The 19,650-nt window shown below is 41.5% G+C and overlaps 1 protein-coding gene across 1 annotated transcript in view; it reads left to right on the forward strand.

The window, feature by feature from the left end:
• LOC128732898 (uncharacterized) overlaps positions 1-19,420 on the forward strand; it is a 300,158-nt gene extending 280,738 nt beyond the window's left edge. Inside the window, exons 7-9 of the mRNA XM_053826335.1 lie at positions 2,434-2,532; positions 2,607-3,791; positions 16,111-19,420. Of these exons, the coding sequence (XP_053682310.1) occupies positions 2,434-2,532; positions 2,607-3,791; positions 16,111-17,559 (2,733 nt within the window). The 3' untranslated portion in view covers positions 17,560-19,420. The remainder of the gene's footprint in view (positions 1-2,433; positions 2,533-2,606; positions 3,792-16,110) is intronic.
• Positions 19,421-19,650: the final 230 nt, after the last annotated feature.

Below are 19,650 nucleotides of genomic sequence, written 5' to 3' on the forward strand. Positions count from 1 at the left end.
TAAATTGATAAGAAAGAAGAAGAAAAGCAATTCCTTTCTTCTTTTTTTGGTGTCTTTTCATCGTATTTTTGCCGTCTTTTGTTTTATTTTCATCGTCTTTTCACCGCCTCTTCGTCGCTTTTCCGTGTCATCTTGCTGTGGTCTTTTCGATACCATTTCGCCGTCTTTTCATCATCTCTTTGCCATATTTCTATCGACTTTTCATGGTCTTTTTGTCATCATTTCAATGCATTTTCGTCGTCTGTTCATCTTTTTTGGAATCTGCTTTTGAAATTTTTTGTCGGATTGTACGGTTTTCATCGTTTTTTCTTTTGTTTCGACGCCTTTTAACGTTTCTAAACTTTTTCTTTCTCGTATTTTTTTGTTTCTGTGTCATATTAGGTCATGTGTTTTTGTCGCTATTTTGTTTTTTTTTCGACGACTCATTGTCATATTTTAGCAGTCTTTTTTCGTAATCGTCGTCCTTTTATCATCGCTTTATCGTATTTTTGTCCTTGATTCGTGCTGCTTATGTCGTTTGTCAATTCGATGTCGATTTTGAGTTGCTGTTATGGTATCTTTTTGTCATCATTTAGTCGTTTTTTCTTCGTTTTTTTGTAGTCTTTTCACCATTTTTTCGTCATTCTGTTTGTTACCTTTTTACTATCTTTTCATCGTTGTTTCATTGTAGTTATTAGCGTGTGTGACACTTTTAAACCTCTTTTTGTCAGGTTTTTGTTCTCTTTATCGCTAATTTAGCGTCTTTGTATCGCATTTTCCTGTTGAGTAATTCTCGCTGAAACGGGGCCGCTACTGACACGAGGTCTTCCAATATTGGAACTTTTGCGCTTAATTGGTTGAAAATGGTTCAAAAATAACAAAAAAATGCCATTGCACACCTAATTTTATGAATGTTTCTAGTAGAATTTTTTCTCAGCTTTCCAATGGCGGTCTTAAAATGAAAATCGGTTGGGGCTAATGGTGAAAATGGCGATTTTTTAATAAAATCCAATATGGCGACCAAATCCAAGATGGCCGCCAAAACATTTTTTATTCTATTTGAAAGCCCTGTTCTTCTTCTTTACATAACCGGGCCATTTGTTAGTTGTTTCATGGAAAATTTATGAAATATCATATGATATAGATCTCAAGGTTTGCTCAACATTCAACTTTTTTTGAAACTGTTAAGCCCCTTGGTGAACGAAGGGTTCACTATTTCGAGGTAGCAAAAGTGTACTTCTTATTTTTGAACCATATTCAACCAATAGGACACCGCCTCTAGTTTCTGATAATAAATAGCAGAAGTAGGCGCAAGTGTTTCATCATGCGCCATGCGTGAGAGTATGCTTGAAACTATCAATGTTTCCCTGTTGAATACAACAGATGTCGTTACTTCGTAGCGCATAGTGTGCATTTCCGTAGTCTTTTGAACGATAGAAAAAGAGCTAAGCAGGCCTGCTGTAAAGCAAAGGAATATAAAGCGTATAATGTTTAGTGTTTGTTTTTCATTTTTATAGAAGCTTTCTGTGACCAAGGGAAAGTTCAGGAAAATCATTAAAGGGATCATTTGGGGTCATACTCACTTTCGTTGGGCGACATTTTCCGACGTTCAGTGAGGCAAACCAAAGTTTAACATATCATTTCTGCTGTGACTTCGTAAAACTGTTGTTTGTCCTATACCATCAGTATCCTGTACTATTACAACAAACTGTAAAATGACATTGATGCATAGCATACCTACATAACACACATAAATCCATTAAAACCTCGCACTCGGAGAAGGTGAAAACTTTCCGTCACAATAGGTACAGTAGAGCGTCAAACGACGTGTTGGGCCATCGTAAAGCTAGCCGGCAAGAAAAGAAAAGAAACGCTTTGAATTTATGAGGTAATCCATGAAAATTGAAGACGGAAAAAATTACATATAAAACAACAACAAACATGTTTCTTTCGACAGCGACGACGCTGCACCGCGTCGCGTCGTTGTTGACATGGTAACTAGCCTGAGCCTGACTGATGGATGCACCGCCGCGCTGCGCCGCGCCGGTCGGTTGGTACCTACCACTAGCGTACCTACATAGATATTGAGAGAGGTACTTTTTTACTGCGGACGATCGGTTCCCGCTGTCACCGCCGCGATTCGCATCGATCAATCGCTGCGAAAATGGAAATTGAGCCACACACAGAGCGGTTTTTTTTACTTTCAAATGTCACCCCCAAGCCAAGGGCCTATGCCTTCTTCGATCCGTCGTCCGTTGAATTCTGATTGCAGTGCGGGATTGAGTGCGGGAAATTGCACCGACTGATGGACCGACCGAAGGGTTAACGAATTTATTGCTTTTTACATAAGTGTACTTATTATGTGGACATACTGTTTTCCAGATAATCTGTTCCGAATAACCTTTTTTTTCGTTCGAAAAATTAATTTTGTCGTCTATTTCCCTCTAATTTAAGGTCCTGCAACAACGGTTAGACCATGCCACTCGGTCACGAATTTTCCTGAGCAAAAAACTGGACAAATCGAAAGAGGATATTGATGATCTGAAATTTCGGGTAGGCTTTCTTGACCGTTCTAACGCTGAATGACCCTTAATAACCGAAAACTTTGTTTCCCCCAAACAACCTAGCTGGAGGAGAAAAGCATCGAACTGGAGGGTACGAAAGCCCAGCTGCGGGTTCTGGAGTCCAAACAGAGCGGTAAGTCATCCGGGGCGGCGGCGGCGACCGCCGCTTTCAACCCGGAGCACCACCATCAATCATCATCGTCGGCGGGGAAAGCCGGCTGCAACATCACCGTGGTGTCTACGTCGGCCGGTGGCATCGTCAGCCATCAGCAGCACCGAACCGCTTCTTCTTCTACTACTACCTCCGCGGAACTGGTCCAGCCCCAGTCGCCAGTTCATCAGCATCTCCACCATCACCAGCACCAGCAGCAGCAACGGGATTTGGCTCTGCGGCTGCAGCAATCGTCCCAGGTTTCGACGCCCAGCATGAAAGCGATGATTCCGCTGGCGATGGACGAGATGCTGCACCACAGCAGCAGTACCGAGTCGGCTCAGGATCAGGCCGAGCGGGACTCCTCCGCTCGGTTGCAGTGTCCGGAAACGCCGCGACGGAGGCCGAGCAAAATTCCTCTGCCGGGGACGAAGGGCTACGTGGCCCCGAAACCTCCGACCGGAAGAAATTTTGTTGCCTCTCAGCAGCATCCGCGAGCGGAGAAGAACTCCCCCTCGCCGTCCGGTTCGCTAACCAACAAATCGCTGAACAAAAGCACCGGCAGTCTGTACATCAAATCCACCGGACCAAGTTCGATCACCAGTGCGGCAGGCAAAGACAAAAAGGACACCAGTCTGAACCGTCCCGAGTCGGCTCAAAGCTGGCGACGGGATGCGTCTCTCGAAAAAAGTCGTAGTTCCTCAATACCGGTTTCCAAAGGTTCACCCGTGGCCAAGCAAGCGCAGCACGTGGTGAGTAATTCACCGCTGCCGAAAGCGAAGCGCGATTCCCTGACGACGCGGGTCAAGAATCTGGATTCGCTCTCGCGGCTCCAGACGGCCTCCGCTTCCACCGGCAACCTGAGCAAATCGAGCTCGAAGAAAGATCTCAGCTCGAGCTTCACCACCGGTCAGTTGCGCGATCGGAAGCAGTCGGCCAGTGCGATTCGGCGCGTTAGCAGCGCCTCGGTCGGCCGCAGTTCGTCCACCGAGCAGAACAACAATAACAACGGCAGCAGCAACGGTTCCTCGCCGAACTCGCCGGCGGCTGCGGCGGCGACATCCAACGATGGCAGCGGCAGCACCGACGGTGGCAAGGTACGAAACATTCGTTCCTCCTTCTGGAATTGGCTGAAAATCTAGACGTTTTTTTCGTTTCCGTTCCTAAAAAAAAACATTGACACCGAAGGTGGTCCCTTCCCGTAACAACCAGCGCAATCTGCCGGCGGCAGATTGGGTACCGTATTTTTTTCTGTTTTGTTTTTAGAATCAAACGTGCAACCCTTGATACCACCCAAAATTTTAACGTTTCGTAGATTGGATTTTTCTGTTCTTTCTTTTTTTGCCTGTGAAACATATCCGTTTTTGTTTTTGGCAGACGTGTTCGGTTCTTGTTTTTTTTTGATTTTAAACTTTCCTCGTTCTACGACTACCGTAATTCGTAACTGAGTGATTTCGTATTAAGAACTAAAAGTAATTATTGCAGGGTGTAATGTAAGCAAACCGTTATCAAGAATAAAGTGATTTCATTGTGACGCGCAACGCGAGAAACCGGATAAGAAACCAAGTGATACGATAAAAGATGACATGATGCACGATCAGTGTTTTAAACTCACTCTCTCTCTCTTTATATAATATCTCTCTACCGATAAGTGTATGTGTGTTTCTAAAAGCTCGCCTCGTGATAGTAAAGTTCGAATTCTAAAGACTACGCAATAATTTTCCCGTTCTGTCATACTCTTCTACCACTAATACTGACCGAAAACTATCAAATCGTCAATTGTGCTGTATGTTTTTGTTTTTTTTTCTCGACTAACAAACGTTATTTCATCGCGCGTGTGGAGATAACTCCTCCCCCCATAAACAACAACAATGCACAACCGAATCGGCCGAGAATGTGGTTCAAGAAGTTCAAAATCTACTGCACACGAACGCATCGCATCGCATCCAGTATGTGCCTAATCAAGTGATGGACCCCTTACCCGGTCCTGAAACCACAAATCTACCCACCACCCCGACACACTCACACAGAAACAACAAGATGTGTCGTTGTTGTTATTGTTGCTGTTGTTGATGACGCTACGAAAGCTGCTGCGGATGCTGCTGGCGGCCCCTCACCCATCCAAGCCGAAAAAAAAATCATCGACGTCAAAACAAACATAGAAAAACCGAAAACAAAGCCTGCATTCGAAGGATTTTGCAAACCGCGAAACCTCTGTTAATAGCCCTCAAAACTCAACCACACACTGTTGACTGTTGAACACCAACCACACCCACCCCGCCGGGGGCCTACCCTACTAGCTATCAGCCTACTACCATCACTACTACTATTACTACTATTACCACTATAACCACCACCACCACTACTGTTGTACTACCACTATTACTACTACCAACCAACCAACCAACCGCCCAAACCAATTCAGCGAAAAAAGCGCCAACCAAAACAAAACAAAACAAAAAATCCGTTCGACCGTTTGCAGGATTTTTGTGGTTCTACTGTTTCTTCCTTTTTTTCGTAAGTCATGTTGTTGTTGTATTTTTGTTGTGTTTTTTCATTAGTTTTTCTTTTTTTTTTCCTCTTCCCTTAACTTAACTCTGGCACTCATCAGAATCACCGCTTTCCATCACCCACACTGCATTGCATTGTATGTATTGCATTTTACTTCAGTTTGGGTTTATTTTGGTTTTGCTTTGTTTGTAGTTAGTTTCACAAACTAGATTGTTACTGTTCACCTTCTTTTTGTTTTTGGCTCTAGTTTTGGTTTGTTTTTCTGTTACCTGCTTTTGGTTGCACTATTATGGCGCGCTGTCCGTTTTTGAGCTCTCTTAGCAGTTCTCTTGCTGTTACATCACACGAAATTCCCTTAATCAGCAGCGTAGATTAATATATAGCTTCTGCTTACTAGCTTGGTTAGCTTAATTATAGACTTACTGCTGTAAATATTATCCGTGCCTCATGCCTGTAGAATGCTAATCATTGTGAATTTAGTTTTATTTTATCTGTGTAATTTATTAACCCTAGCATTTGTGTTCTCACGTCTAGTGCTCCCCCCCAAATAAACCAATGCTTGTTAAATGTTCGTATCGGATAATATTTTTACAGGATAATAAGTGAAATGATGAATTTTTAGACAAAAAAATGCAGTTTTTGCGGTGTAAACTACTTGTCTAAAATTTAAAAATTCGACCGCCATTTGAAAATTTGGAAAAACTTTTTCCAAACATTTTTTTTACTAGATTGCTGGGAAAATTTTTTTTATTTTCATAAAAAAAATATTTATTGAGGACGTTTGGTACAATAGGGGGAAGCTTTTTGCCAAAAGTTACGATAATGCTACCGAAAAACGTAAATAAAACATCTCACATTTCGATTATGTCCTATTACATGGGACTCTCAGAGCGAGGCAGAGAAAAAAAATACTGCTATTTAAGGTACCGATTGTTACGTGATATTTAGGACAAGGTCGTCAGAGTCCATTTATGGCAGTCAGCATGGCACCGAATATCACCCTTCCCTTCCCTTCTTCAGTGCATCAACATGCTCCCATAGACTCGAGAAACCATCACAAAAGTATAAAATTACTTCAACTAACCTGCTAGCCGTAATCAGATCTTGCAACTCGAAGCACTAAACATGGCATTCCATAGGTTCTATTACTTTTTGGGGCATAACTTACACTAAATATTGAGATTTTTGCCCAATTAAAATTCATCACTACAATTTCACTTTTTCGCCATCGTTTTTTCTTTAATTTTTTCGGCCGGTTCCATTCATCACATCACTCGCGAAACTTAACTTGAAACACAGAAAACTTGAATTTATCACCCGAACAGTTATCTGGTAAGATATTACTTATAATGATTTTGCCCAAAACTGTTCACTTGAATTGATATGAAAAACTTTACTTCGTTTCGATTGCAATTCCGAATCCGCGACCGTCGTTGTTGATACGTTACCAAGGAAACGTGAGTGATGCCATACTTACGTTGAGCGTGAAATTGGCCAATATTTTCACTATTAAATTAACGGTCGTAAAGTGTCGAAAATATACTTATAAAATTCTCTGATAATAAAATTCACCGTAAACAACATTTTATGTGAAAGAACTACTGTCGGATCTAGTTCAACAGCAAAAATAGATACGCGATTCTACGTTTCATAATTGGTCATAACAGATTATTACCTACTACTAGCAACTTAGCATAAACAAAATGATAGTGAGAACAAGTACTGAAATCAGTAAAAAAGCAGCTGGCTTCTGACGACCTTCACCTTAACACCCAAAAAAAAATCCGAGTTATGAATGTTGCTGTTGATGCATTTTTTATGACTGTCAAAAGCGTTGAAGAGAATTGCTGTTTATTGTTTCGATCCTATGTCGTCTCGGCAGGCTCCCTAAATAAGAGCCCTATACGACGTCTCATATTCGGTTAAAAATCGTCACGCTACCGTAAGGCAATAAACCTTCAACTAAACATGAAGACTTTGCTTTAAAATTGCTTTCGATCAGCATGGACTAGCAGGTTTTCAATGTCATTTTCAAAACTTATTTATCGCTTGTCGTTGCTGCTGTAATATAAAGGTGCGTTTAGATTGGCTACTTTTTCGGTTCTTCACATTCATAACTATGTAATAAACATGCCTAGTAAGTGCACAACATTTGTTGGTTAAAAAATATTCGAGAAATTTGGGAAAATAGACCTATTCTGCTGATGGTTTCATAGTTGACGTAGGGTTTATTTCTAATTCCCGTCGTAGTAAGTAAAGCCATTCTAATTTTTATCATTTGTTGGATGGATTTAATGAATACTTCAAAAGTTCTTGTGCTGATTTAACTAAAACACACTAACCTTCCGATCCGTGGACTTTGAAATCACTGAAAAGCGATTACTAAAGCATATTATTGAAATTACGCAACTGACTTTATTTCTTAAATTCGTCGTACAACAATCACAACAATGTTTACGAAGCTAACGCGCATGTGTTTGTGTAGGACGGCATGACAAATGTTATTCTGCAAAATGTCTGCAGGTCAGGCAAGTTTTCCTGGCTGTAGAATAACGACAATGCCTTGCGTGAGGTATTTTCACATATGAATGACGAAAATTAAAACGATTAGTCGACATTTTCTTCTTCGTCGCACGAAAAAACGCAGGAAATTTGGCTGGTAGGACTTCTTTAATGATAACAAGCATTTAAATAGATCTCAGCTCACTTTGATTGATCGCGTATGATTGACAACAAACTAAAATATTAGGGAATAACTAGTTTTGCATTGTGTGTCAAAAAAATGCTGATATTTTTAATGATTTGTGTTGGATAGGACGGGAATAGGCACATACGACGAAGCAACAACATACCCCATGAAATTTCAGGAAACTTTTGCTTCGGCCGAAGGCCGATACGATAATTTTGCAAAATGCCCTGCTACAAAACGGGAATAAAAACGTTTTAAATTTAGATAATAAATACTGCTATTTAAAAGAGAAAGAACTGATTTCCACATGACATTAATACCCACATAAATTGCAGACGTTCCTATAAATTCCTTTTTTATTTCCGTTACAAACGTTGAACAGGATTGTTGTTTGTTTCGATTTTATGTAATTTCAGTTCAGTCTCCAAATAAGGGTCCTATATAACACTGTCTATTCCGAAATCGTCAGCGTCACGATATGCTGAACCAATAAAAACCTTCAACTAAATTTAGAGTGATTCACTCCAAAATTGCCCTCGACCTGCGTGAGCTAGCAGGCTTTCAACGTTATTTTGAAAACTTGTTTATCGTTTTTTTGGGGCTGATTATAGCACAAAAATTTCTTAGCAAAATCAGTGACTCTCGGGCCTGCCTTATCTAACGCAGTCATGGATTGGCTTTAATGAGCTAGGCAGGAAATTCCCGGCTTCATATCTAATTCACAGTTTCCAGCTTTATATCTAATTATTCTACATCAGTGTTTTAAATTGCTAGTCAGATTTAATGTAAAGCAGTTTCATTGGTGCCCTTCGTGAATTTATTCAAGATATACTTCCTGCAACGCAGGACTATTCTATGCAACGAAGAAAGTTGTGCAGTTTTTTCTCATCAATTTCATAGTTTAGTATCAAATTATTACCAGCGACCAGGGTTAGGTACTACTTTCCAATCCAGAGATGCATTAACTGTGCATCAGCTGCAGCTTTCCGCGGCAGGGTGGTTCGAAGCACTTTCTTTCTTTACCCAGAATCAACATTGGTCAAATCTACCATGTTCTTATCGCTCTCTATGGGATGCGGACATTGACTTGAACCATTGCCTAGTATAGTAGCAGTACAAGTGCGCTCAATAATATCAATTATCCCCGGCGAAACATCCGGCAATTGAATAACCACCCGGCTGCTCAGAAGTACATACGCTGTCATACTGAATGAGCCTCTGCCTTCCTCTGTGAGAGTAGCAATCCGGCTACAGACCTGAAGGAGATCTGGTAAGAGATTGGATTGCTAAAGTCACCGGAAACGACCGAATCCTAGCAGCACTTTTAGAAACATAGCGCGGAATCACTAGCAACGGCACTTTGCTTGGATAATTTCTAGAATTTGAGCGAAGGTGAAAATACCGAAGGAATCAATTGAAGAACCGGTTTGTTCAATCTTCAAAAATAGCGATTGGCTGGATTATTTTAATTAACGCGTCATTACCCTGAACGACACCTACAAGGTACTCTGCCAAATCTTACTTAGTTGGCCTTACGTCTTATAACAAGACCTGCATAATTCGTGCATCTAATTCCTGCAGTAATTTCTTCATCTAATTTGGACAGTGCTCGTCAGATCTCACTCCAACTGGTCTATAGTCTATAGTAGCTCAGTTTATTGAAGAACACAGACTTCTGAGGGCGAGAGGGTTTACTGACCTGTCAGAGAGTATTCGTAAAACGTCTTCATACGTAAAATCTATCTTCTGTCACCAATACCTGTGAGAAGGCCTTACAAATATCTTCCAATGAGCCAAGGTCACAAGCACGTCGACTACTTCAAACTCTCCCCGCCGATTACCACAGTAAGTGGATCCTGTCGCCCTCCTCCTCCGCCGGATGTGATCTGAGAAATCACTTTATAGGCGGCGTTGAGAATGGTGGTGATAATTTAGATTCAGATTTATTTGTATTGTATTATATGTATTTGAATATAGGCTTTGAACCCGTTACCCAATCTTAACCTAGTTCCAAAACATAAACATAAAACACACTTCTTAAAATGAATAATACATATAAACAATAAAGACACTAATACAATTGTTCTCTAAAATATAATCTAAGCTTATGTCTAATTGTATCTGGGCTTATATCAATGGTGACAATTTCCTGCAGCGTATTGTAGGCATTCATGAAGCGGGACGTAGGTTTATTCTGTGTGTAGTTCCTGGTTCGCAACGGTGGCTCGAAGGTTCTCCTTCGCCGTAGCGAGACTGGACTATCGTTCAATATTAGTCAGCTGGCAAGAGGTAGGCTGACAGTTCGTCCTGCGAGAATATTCGTGAAGAGCACGATGTCGGCTATCTTATGCATCGTAAGGACCGAGTCAAGGTCTACCAGGCAGAACAGAGAACAGGTCCTGATAAGGTGGTAGCTCTTCTCCGTTCTATCCAAGATTTCTGAGAGCAAATCTAACGAATCTTCTGGATTCCTTCTATTCGCTGAATGTGAGTTACGTATTGCGAGTGCCATATTACGCTAGCATAGTCCAATTTGCTTCTAATTCTAACAAGACCTTTGTAGACTGCTAATATAGCATAAGGATCTTTGAGGTCACGGCCAAATATTCTAATGAGCGAAAACAGTTTCAGGCTTTCTTTGACTATATTATCAATGTGTCTATTGAAGGAGAGCGAGCGGTCGAATGTTACACCCCGGTCACGAACATATTCTTTGCGCGGCACTACTCTATTTCGGTACCCGTAATCGAAGACTTTTCTGGTGAATGTCATTACTGAGCACTTGTCTGCATTTGCTTTTAATCCACGGTTTTCGCAGTACCTTGCAACGTGGCCTAGGTCGAGCTGCAATTTCTTCCGTGGACTTGATAGGAAAAAAGATTTTTATATCGTCTGCTTAAATTATATAGCATCAGGCAATTTGTTCATTAGAATCACGAACAGCAACGGTCCTAAGTGACTACCTTGTGGTACTCCAGAATGTACGGTAAATTGTACTCTATCCATCAGATATGCTATCATCCAGCTGTACAATGGACCTCGAACGCCAAACTGTTGCATTCTTACATTCCAACTTGTACTTTTTACCTTTCTTATACAGGTCGGACTCAATTATATAGAGCCGCCAAAATTTTTTCACTGCATATAATCGAATCCTCTATATAATCGAATCAAAAAAAAAATTCATCGTTTTATATATATAATTTTGTGTTTTTTTTTAAATGTAAAAGAAAAATTTTATTTTTGGCTCTCACCTTACAGGCAGGAAATGCCTTTCTTACATTAAAAATGAATATGAATACACAACAATTCGGCAGAAAACTATCGATTAACCCGATTTGCTTCAAACTCGCTGTACTGTTTTCTTTTTGAAAATAATTAAACTCGTAACTTTTTTATTTGGCGCCTAGCCAGGCGCTTTCTGAGTTAGGGTGGTGCCACAAAACGCGATTTTTAACCCACCTTCCTACCTCAATGTTTTTTTCTAGAAAGCCCATTAAAATACCTTTCATTTGCTGCGCCAATGTTTTAAAATCGGTCCAGTGGTTCAAAAGTTATGAAGGAAGGAATGTAATAATCGCATTTTTGGAGCCACCCTAATTCAGAAAGACCCAGCCTAGGGGGGCAAATAAAAAGTTATGGGCCTAATTATCTTCAAAACAGTTAAATAGAGCGAGATTTAACAAAATCGAAGAAAATTTTTTTTGACTACATATAATCGAGTCTAAAATTGTATATAATCGAATCATTTATAATCGAGTCTGTTTATAATCGAGTCTGTTTATAATCGAGTCCGACCCAAGGGGTCGGTGACTCGGCACAGCCGTTTTTATGTTAGGCGACTTGAAACGAGCCGAACTGTGCCGATGCTGTACCGAAAGTGCCGAACTTCAAGATTTGTTAAATTCATTAAAATCTGATAGATCTGGCAACCGTGCGAGATGATTTTGACAACTGGCAGTGCTACCAGTTGATATGTAAAATTGAACCGGAGGTGTGTAAAGCCCTATATGGCTTTAGAGGTGTGCCGTTTGATATCTCTGCAGTGCCAGGGCACTATGTGCTGAGTGTCCGACCCCTTGGTCCGACCCGTATATTGAGCATATTACTTCCTCATTCTACTCATCCAGTAGTTGTTCTGTTTCTCAGATTTTGACTATCAGCCGGTGCAGGTCAGGGCCCATCTTGATAGGCTCCATTGCGGTCCTATCTTTGCCTGCTGCTTTGTTGTTCTTGAGCTACTTGATAGCTCCGACCACTTCATCGCCTATTGTAGGGGTCGGCAAATCACCATAGTCCGCCGTACTGATATAGTCATTCTCCCTGCTGCTGTCTTGGTATTCCGTCTCCGCCCCATTCAGCTGCTGCTTCCACCTTTCGATCACCTCACGTTCATCCGACAAAAACCCTCCGTCTTTACCTCGACATGTTTCGGCTCGCGGAACAAAGCCTTTGCGGGATACGTTCTGTTTCTTGTAGAATTTACATGCCGACCGATACAGCTGTTCTATGTCATCGCACTCTATTTTTTCCAGGCGGTGCTCTTCTCGTCTAACATCCTCTGGTATTACTCGTCGAACCAGCCCCCAGCCAGTGCCAACTCGTATATCATTGTTCGAAAATTATCATAACAAATTCGGAATCGTAAATAAAGCCTAATACAGCGCGTACAAGTTGATATTCTATCGTGTATAATGATAGTAGCTGACAAGCATACGATTTTCTGCACAAAGTTGCATAGTTGTATAAAGTTTGTCGCGCTCAATCGGATCTTATCATATAGAAATGTCTATATATAAGAGTATCGCTCATAATTATCCCTTAGAGCGTATATCGCCTCCAAAATGGTACGGATAAGCGGGTTTTGCACGACGAATGCGATTTTGCTGGATACCTAACGGAACGTGATTCTCATTTGTAACCTTAATATACATTTGAAAATATTAGTTGGGCCTCCCAGTAAGTCCAATGTCACCTTCCGCTGTGCTGTTGATGGCTGCTTTAACGCTATCCCACCAGTCTTCGAGAGGGGCTTCGTTTAACTGTCAAGAGCGCAGCCTCAAGAGATTGCGCGCACTCAGTAGCAACTTCAGCTAACTTGAGTCGGTTCAGATTGTACCGTGGAAGGCGACGGCACTGAATATTGGTAACAATCTTTGGCGCGCTTAAACTATCAAAAGGTGGTGAAGTAGACGAGAAGGGTAAACGAATGGGGAATTTCCCCACCTACTTAGCGTCCCTAGGCGAGTTCTCTTAACTCTTCTAGCAAGTGTTACGTTGCACTCCGTATATGAGTTCCTCTCTCTGTTCCATTTTGTACAAGTTCATGCCACATGTCCTCACATACGGCAGTAACTAAGTTGATAATTAAAGCTAGATAGAGTGGAGCGTATCGCTCGTAAACTTTTTACTTAACCTGCCTGCTCTCGCTGGAGCTACGAGGCAACCATTAAATTCCAAGCGGCTAGCGATAGCAACGAAATGCGATCACGCGGAAGAAACATTTTTAATTAAATTAAAAAGAAAACTTTCCAATTAATTTCTAATACTGATACATTGTAGAATTTAGTTGGAAATCTTTCTTTTTAACTTAATTGCAGGTTTCGTATTCTACTAAGACGCTCCAAAAACTTCAGGCTTTCAATTAATTTTGATTTCATTGCGCTTTTGGAAAACAGGGTCGCGTGTTCTAGGAAATATTTTGTATTTTTATGCCTGATCCAACGCGGTTGATTTAATTTAGCCTTGACCGGGATATAATCTTCCGGATCCAGGCGAGATTTCAAAATTGGGTTGAGTATCGGGTACGGTCGCTAGAGTGGTCAGAATCGATGTTTGCGCCACGATAGGTCGATGATATCTGAGAAGTACCTTCCATCAATCAAAACGTGGTCGATTTGCGAGTCCGTCTGTTGTGATGATCTCCTGGTGACCAATATGGGGAGTTGTGCCAGAAGTAGATACTACTTATGGTCATTTTTTGAAGGCGGTGAAGTCAATGAGTCGATGGCCGTTTTCGTCCGTAAGCGAGTGTGCACTGTACTTTTCAATAACCAGCCTGAATTTCTTCTGGCCAACTTCAGTGTTGAGGTCTCCGATGACGGTTTTGACGTTATATCTTGGCAGTTGGCAGTTGCCGTATTTACGCTCCAACTCTCCACAAATCCAACTCTATACAAGTGTACCGTAGACCTCTTCCAGCATACCACCTGCAGCGCTACAATGTCGAACTTGCGGGCCGCCGATAAGTCGGAAAGGACGCGGGTACTTCTCAAAAAATTGAGAAACTTGCAGTTCATGTTCCAAGCTTCTGACCGTTAGTCCTTTTTTGTTGGTTTGGTCTATGTCGACTGTTTCGATCCGTATTTACGGATGGCTTGTAAGGTCTGGACCAAGCCTATGTTTAGCGACCCACACTGCCACGAGGACGATGATTCCGCCTTTTCTGTCCAGCTCAGTTTTCACCGATTCTCCACTAAGGTTGCTCATATCCCGACTGGAATCACGAGGAGATAGGGATAGGAGTTGCTGGATAAGCGGCTGAGGACCACTTTGGGGTTTGTTTTACATATTATCCTGCCGTTTACCAACCGGGTATTCATACTAAAGAATGTTCAAAAATGAAAGCAGAAGACGCCAGGAAAAAAGTTCCACCTTTTTATCTGGAATCATGTATCTTCATCTGAAATCATGGTGTCCAATTATTTTCAATATATTTTCTGAGATTTTTTGGGAATCATCATTTACAAATTTTTTTACAATTAACCAGCCTTTCAGGCAATGTTGTAAAATCGAGCGAGCAACCAACGATGCCTACTCTCACGCGAGCGAGTGTGAGAAGCATAGCATTCAACGCTTACGCCACTCACGCAAGCGTCAGACAAATAGCCGCCGTTGCTGTGTGCAGACATTCTGCTACCTACACACTCGCGAACGCATTAATTAATTAGCTTTCTTGTTTTTTACGCGGGCAAATAAAGGTATTTTCATGTTTCGTGAATAAATGTGTAACCTAATTTTGGCTAACCAAAACGAAATGATCCCTAATCGCTCATGATAAATTTCATAAACAGGATATCTGGCTGGAGCTACCCGAATATATAAAAATTAAAGAACATAAAAATTATGATGAATGAATCCAAAACTAATTTAGACAGAATTAAAAACCAAAATTCAATCCTCGTAAATTAAAAAGAAAAATAATGGTATTCTAGAAAAAGTAAACATATTTTTCTCAATGTTATGTATTCCGGATTTTTATTTCTACTACTTGGAGGTTAGTGGTGAATATTTATTTGAAGATATAAGAAACAAGACTGTAGCACAGAGAAAACAATTTGATGTTCTGTTGTATTTCGAGTTTCTATTTATCCTATTTTGAGGTTAGTGGTGGATAATACTTATTAAAAATTTATTTGACGATAATATTATAAAAACAAGACTGTAGCTTTCTTTAGAGTAAATATTGCCAATTCCCCGCTTTGTATAAAACCCTAGCACACGCCCTCGTAGAACATTGTAACCCGTAGTTTAGCATTCACTAATTATAATTTTACTTTTGCGCCGCTATCGAACATCATTTCATAGGCTTTTGCAGCTTTTTGGAGCAACTTTGCGAAAATCCCTCGAATGAAAGGCTAAATTATTAAGCATGAATCTGCGCTACCGCAAAGCAGTCGCAATCGAGAAGAGACCTAACCGTCGTGAAACAAACCAGAATTTATCCATCTTCTAGCGCTTAACGAAACTAGACTAACTTCGAAGCCACTGAATTTAAGAGAATTGTCGAAAATGATGAAGCTATCGCGCTAACCGTAGAGCTGCTAGTTCTTTTAGAAGCAAATAACCGTAGTTAGGACCGCATGCGCACGCACGAATGAATGATCGAACCGCAATGTGAGAGCTCTCGTTCTCGGTGATGGGTCCGAATCACGAACCTCCGTGACGCTAATCCAACGCTGCCTAGAAAACCCCATACGAAGCTGCTGTTCTTCCGATTGATACACCATCTTATTTTCGTTTTTTTTTTGGTTCGTTTGAAGCATTTCCGTTGCACACCTTCACCTAATTCGTTGCTAGTTTTTTTTCCACTTACACTTTTTTCACTCTAAGCTTAGACAAAAAAAAACAATTCCTCCAAAAACTTCGTGAACCAATCCAAATCCACTACAGTCTCTTCTCTCTTGTTTCTGCTCTCTTTCTTTTCTCTCACACAGGCCCGAAGAACCAAAACGTTCCGCCTGGAAAAGCCTACTATGATGCTCCCGCTAGAGGTCACCATCGGCACTGCCAGCACAAAGAAGAAACCATCTCCTCTTTATTATACTAACTCTAAAAGCAGCAACGGCAGCAACAACAACAACAACAAGCACAACAGCAAAAACATCAGCAACAATAACGTTCTCCCGATGGTGGTAGTCCCGCCCCGTTTAAGGCCGTCAACCTTGCAGTGTAGAACTTTGACCGCCGTCCATTCGCCCACCATAACCTCATCCACTCCGATCGCAACCGCCATCCGCCAACCGATCTGCCCAATCTCCAGCAGTTTGTCACCGTCTTCCTCGTCCAGTACGTCCGCCGAATCGTCCCCCTCGTCGGTGACCACGGTCACCACCGTTGAGTCACACTCTTCCACGGGTCCCACACCGACGCCCAACAGCACCCCTGCTGCAGGGGGGCGTGGTTTGATCGGAGAGTATCTAGCGGCGAAATCTCGCTCCCAACAGCAACAACAACAGGTTCCACCGCCCATTTTTAGTCCCACGGTGACTTCCACCGGCAGAAGTGACGAACCGCAGGACCTAGATCTGGATATGGCCTACAAACATCCGATCCTGCTGATGGATGATGATGATCCCACCAAGTACTGTAGTGTGGTGTCTAGCGTTGGGAACGAGCGCAACCGTGAGGTGGAGGTGAAGTTTGTGGAAGATAATTCCATCGAATTGTTGGATGCCGCGAAAGATGAGGAAGGCGATGATGGTGAGAAGGAATCGCTGATTGTGCCGAAACCTAAGATGATTGCATTTTGTTCGCCGCCGAAGGCGGGCAGTCCGGTGAAGAGCGTTGGGTTGTTGGAGAATGGTAACGGAAAGTGTCGGTTGGTGGGGAAGGTTAATCCGAATATTTTGAAAACTTGGGAACAGCTGAGCGGTGGAAGTAAGGATGGTTCCGAACGGAGGAGGAAAAACTCGAGAAACAGTTTGATTACGGTGACTTCGTCGGAAAATAGTGGTGACAAGCAGAGCTGTTTGATTTTTTACCGCAATCAGTTCAACGTGGGCGAGGAGGCGGCCGATTTTACGGTGAATCGGATTCGACACAACGATTCGGTTTCCGTGTCCGCCAGTTCGGCCACGATGGAAGATGAATCCGATGGAAGGATGGTTGGGACGACGACGACGACGATGACGATGACGACGACGGCTACGGTTTCGATGGTAACCTCGTCGACCACAACGGAAACCAGCTCGGAGGGTTGCTACGATTTCTACGACAGCATCGATGCCGGCGGCGGCGGCGGAGGTGGTGGTGGTAACAGGAATAGGATGCAGATTGAGTACGATGAAGAGGATTACGATCTGTTGGCGGCGGCTGGCGAGGGTTTGGCCGACTTCACCTCGCTGGATCGGAAGAAGCTCATGTGGTCGATCGATGTGGAATGATGAGGGCACCGCATGTGTGGTGTGGGGCGGTGGTTCACAGTATCACGAAAGCAATCAGTATTGTTGACAGTATGCCTTGTTGTGGGGGCGATTTAGGAGGAAGTCGTTTTTTTATTTTATTCTATTTTTGTTGTTGTTGGATAGACTGACTGATCGTAATTATTCAAAAAAGGCTCAATCAGATGACGATCAGATCGGGTTTTTCGGGATTGAAATGCTATAGAATTTGTAATAGTTTGCATTCAGCACGAATTCTAGTCAATTAAAATTTTTGATTTGCGAATTTTTGCGTCTCCTGATTACCAACGGATCATTGCACTTCCTGCATGCAACTATCGGAAACGCATTATTGATAGATAATAAATTACTTCATTTAACTTTTGTACTGGTAGAAGAAAAGACGCTAATTAGGTTTTGCTTTTTCATTTTATACTACAAAACACGACGAAAAGTTTCGTCCCTGACTTGCAGGTCTAGTATGCCATGAGTGTGTCTTAATACATATTTCAAATCAAAACGCAATCATCAACAATAAAATATAACAAACAAACAACCAACCAATCACCATAGGAACAAACAGTGAAAAACCGTCATTTGCTCAATATCGATTTGATCGAAGCAAATCGCCGAATTGAAGCGTGTGCGTAAATTAATATTCCTTAGAAAATCGAACTAAAACCGGAAGAGAGTAAGAGAGATATTTGCACAAAACAGTGAAATCACGTTTATTTTTGATAACATTTAACTAAGAGAAGAAACAGTGAGCTGTAAAACACAAAAAAAAAACGTGAAAAGGTACATTCCAAATTAAAGAAGATGCGCTGACGAGAAAACACAAAGGTGAGGGAGAGCGTGAAACCAAGTCGGATTTTAAACTACAACACACGAAAGTATATTTTTAAACTATCACAATCAGATTTTCCACGAATAACTTCCAAGACTTGCAAATCGCAGAGTGCAGATTCCGTGCTGCACCGCCTAGGGAAAGAGGGCTTTCATTCATGTAGACAAACAAGGCTAAGAGGTACCGCATCATTTTTAAATAGCTTTCCTGCATTGTAATAGACTACTAGCTACCTACCTACCTACTAGACTATACACAACACTCATCCAGGACTGACCGTCACGCCGCCATCCGACGGGCACACGCGTGCGCCCGGTCACCCGGACGGACACTCCCTCCTATCGGGGAAGTTGGATTTCGCACTGTGATACTCAAAATTATCAAAATTAAACCAAAAAACGAGCAACTGAAAGCAGAATCTTTAGAGATAAACTAGCGGGGGTGACCGTTGGACCAGTGCACAACGTTGCAGTCGGATGCGGTGGCGCGGACGGGGTTATCATTTCTACTATCACATTTGAGTCAAACCTGCTACTACCTACCTACCTACCTACTAGAACCTACCGCTAAGCTACTATTATACGATTAAAAATCCCCTGCCGGGGAAATAATCATCAACTTCATCATAATCATCATCCAATTTAGAGAGTAGTAAATTATTATTGGTACTGAACATCAAAAACGAAACGTATACGTTGTGCGGAAGGTTGCAAAACGTTGACTTGACAAGAGAAGAAAGGAAAAAGTTTACCCTTAAGGAATCAAATCTGCTATCACAAACACACACACGGGACAAAAGAAAACTACACTACTGAATGCTAAAATAAAAACAAGCAAAACTACTAAATTGCTATTATTCAATTTCATTATGTTATAAATATGTGTAAATACTATGGAAAAAAAAGTTAGCCAGCGTGCGGGAATTGTAGGAAGTGAACAAATCTGTTTGATATAATAATAGTAACTATTATTATTATTATTATGAATATTATTATTATTATTTGAAAAATACAAAAAAGTGGAAACATGTTATATATTTCAACTAAATTAAACAACAAAATAAAAGTAAAAAAATAATTCACTAGAGGTTAAAAGTTAAGAATGGTTAAAACCAAATGGCAAATCCGGTACGATTGACCTAGCAGCAATTATAAACGACAGACTGAAGAAATTCGAGGGTATCAAGAATTTACTCTCTACTTGGTCCTGCGCAACTCGCAGCTAATTCGTTAAGGGTCTCTATCCTT

Source organism: Sabethes cyaneus, chromosome 1 (genome assembly GCF_943734655.1).
Source record: "Sabethes cyaneus chromosome 1, idSabCyanKW18_F2, whole genome shotgun sequence".
NCBI lineage: Eukaryota > Metazoa > Arthropoda > Insecta > Diptera > Culicidae > Sabethes > Sabethes cyaneus.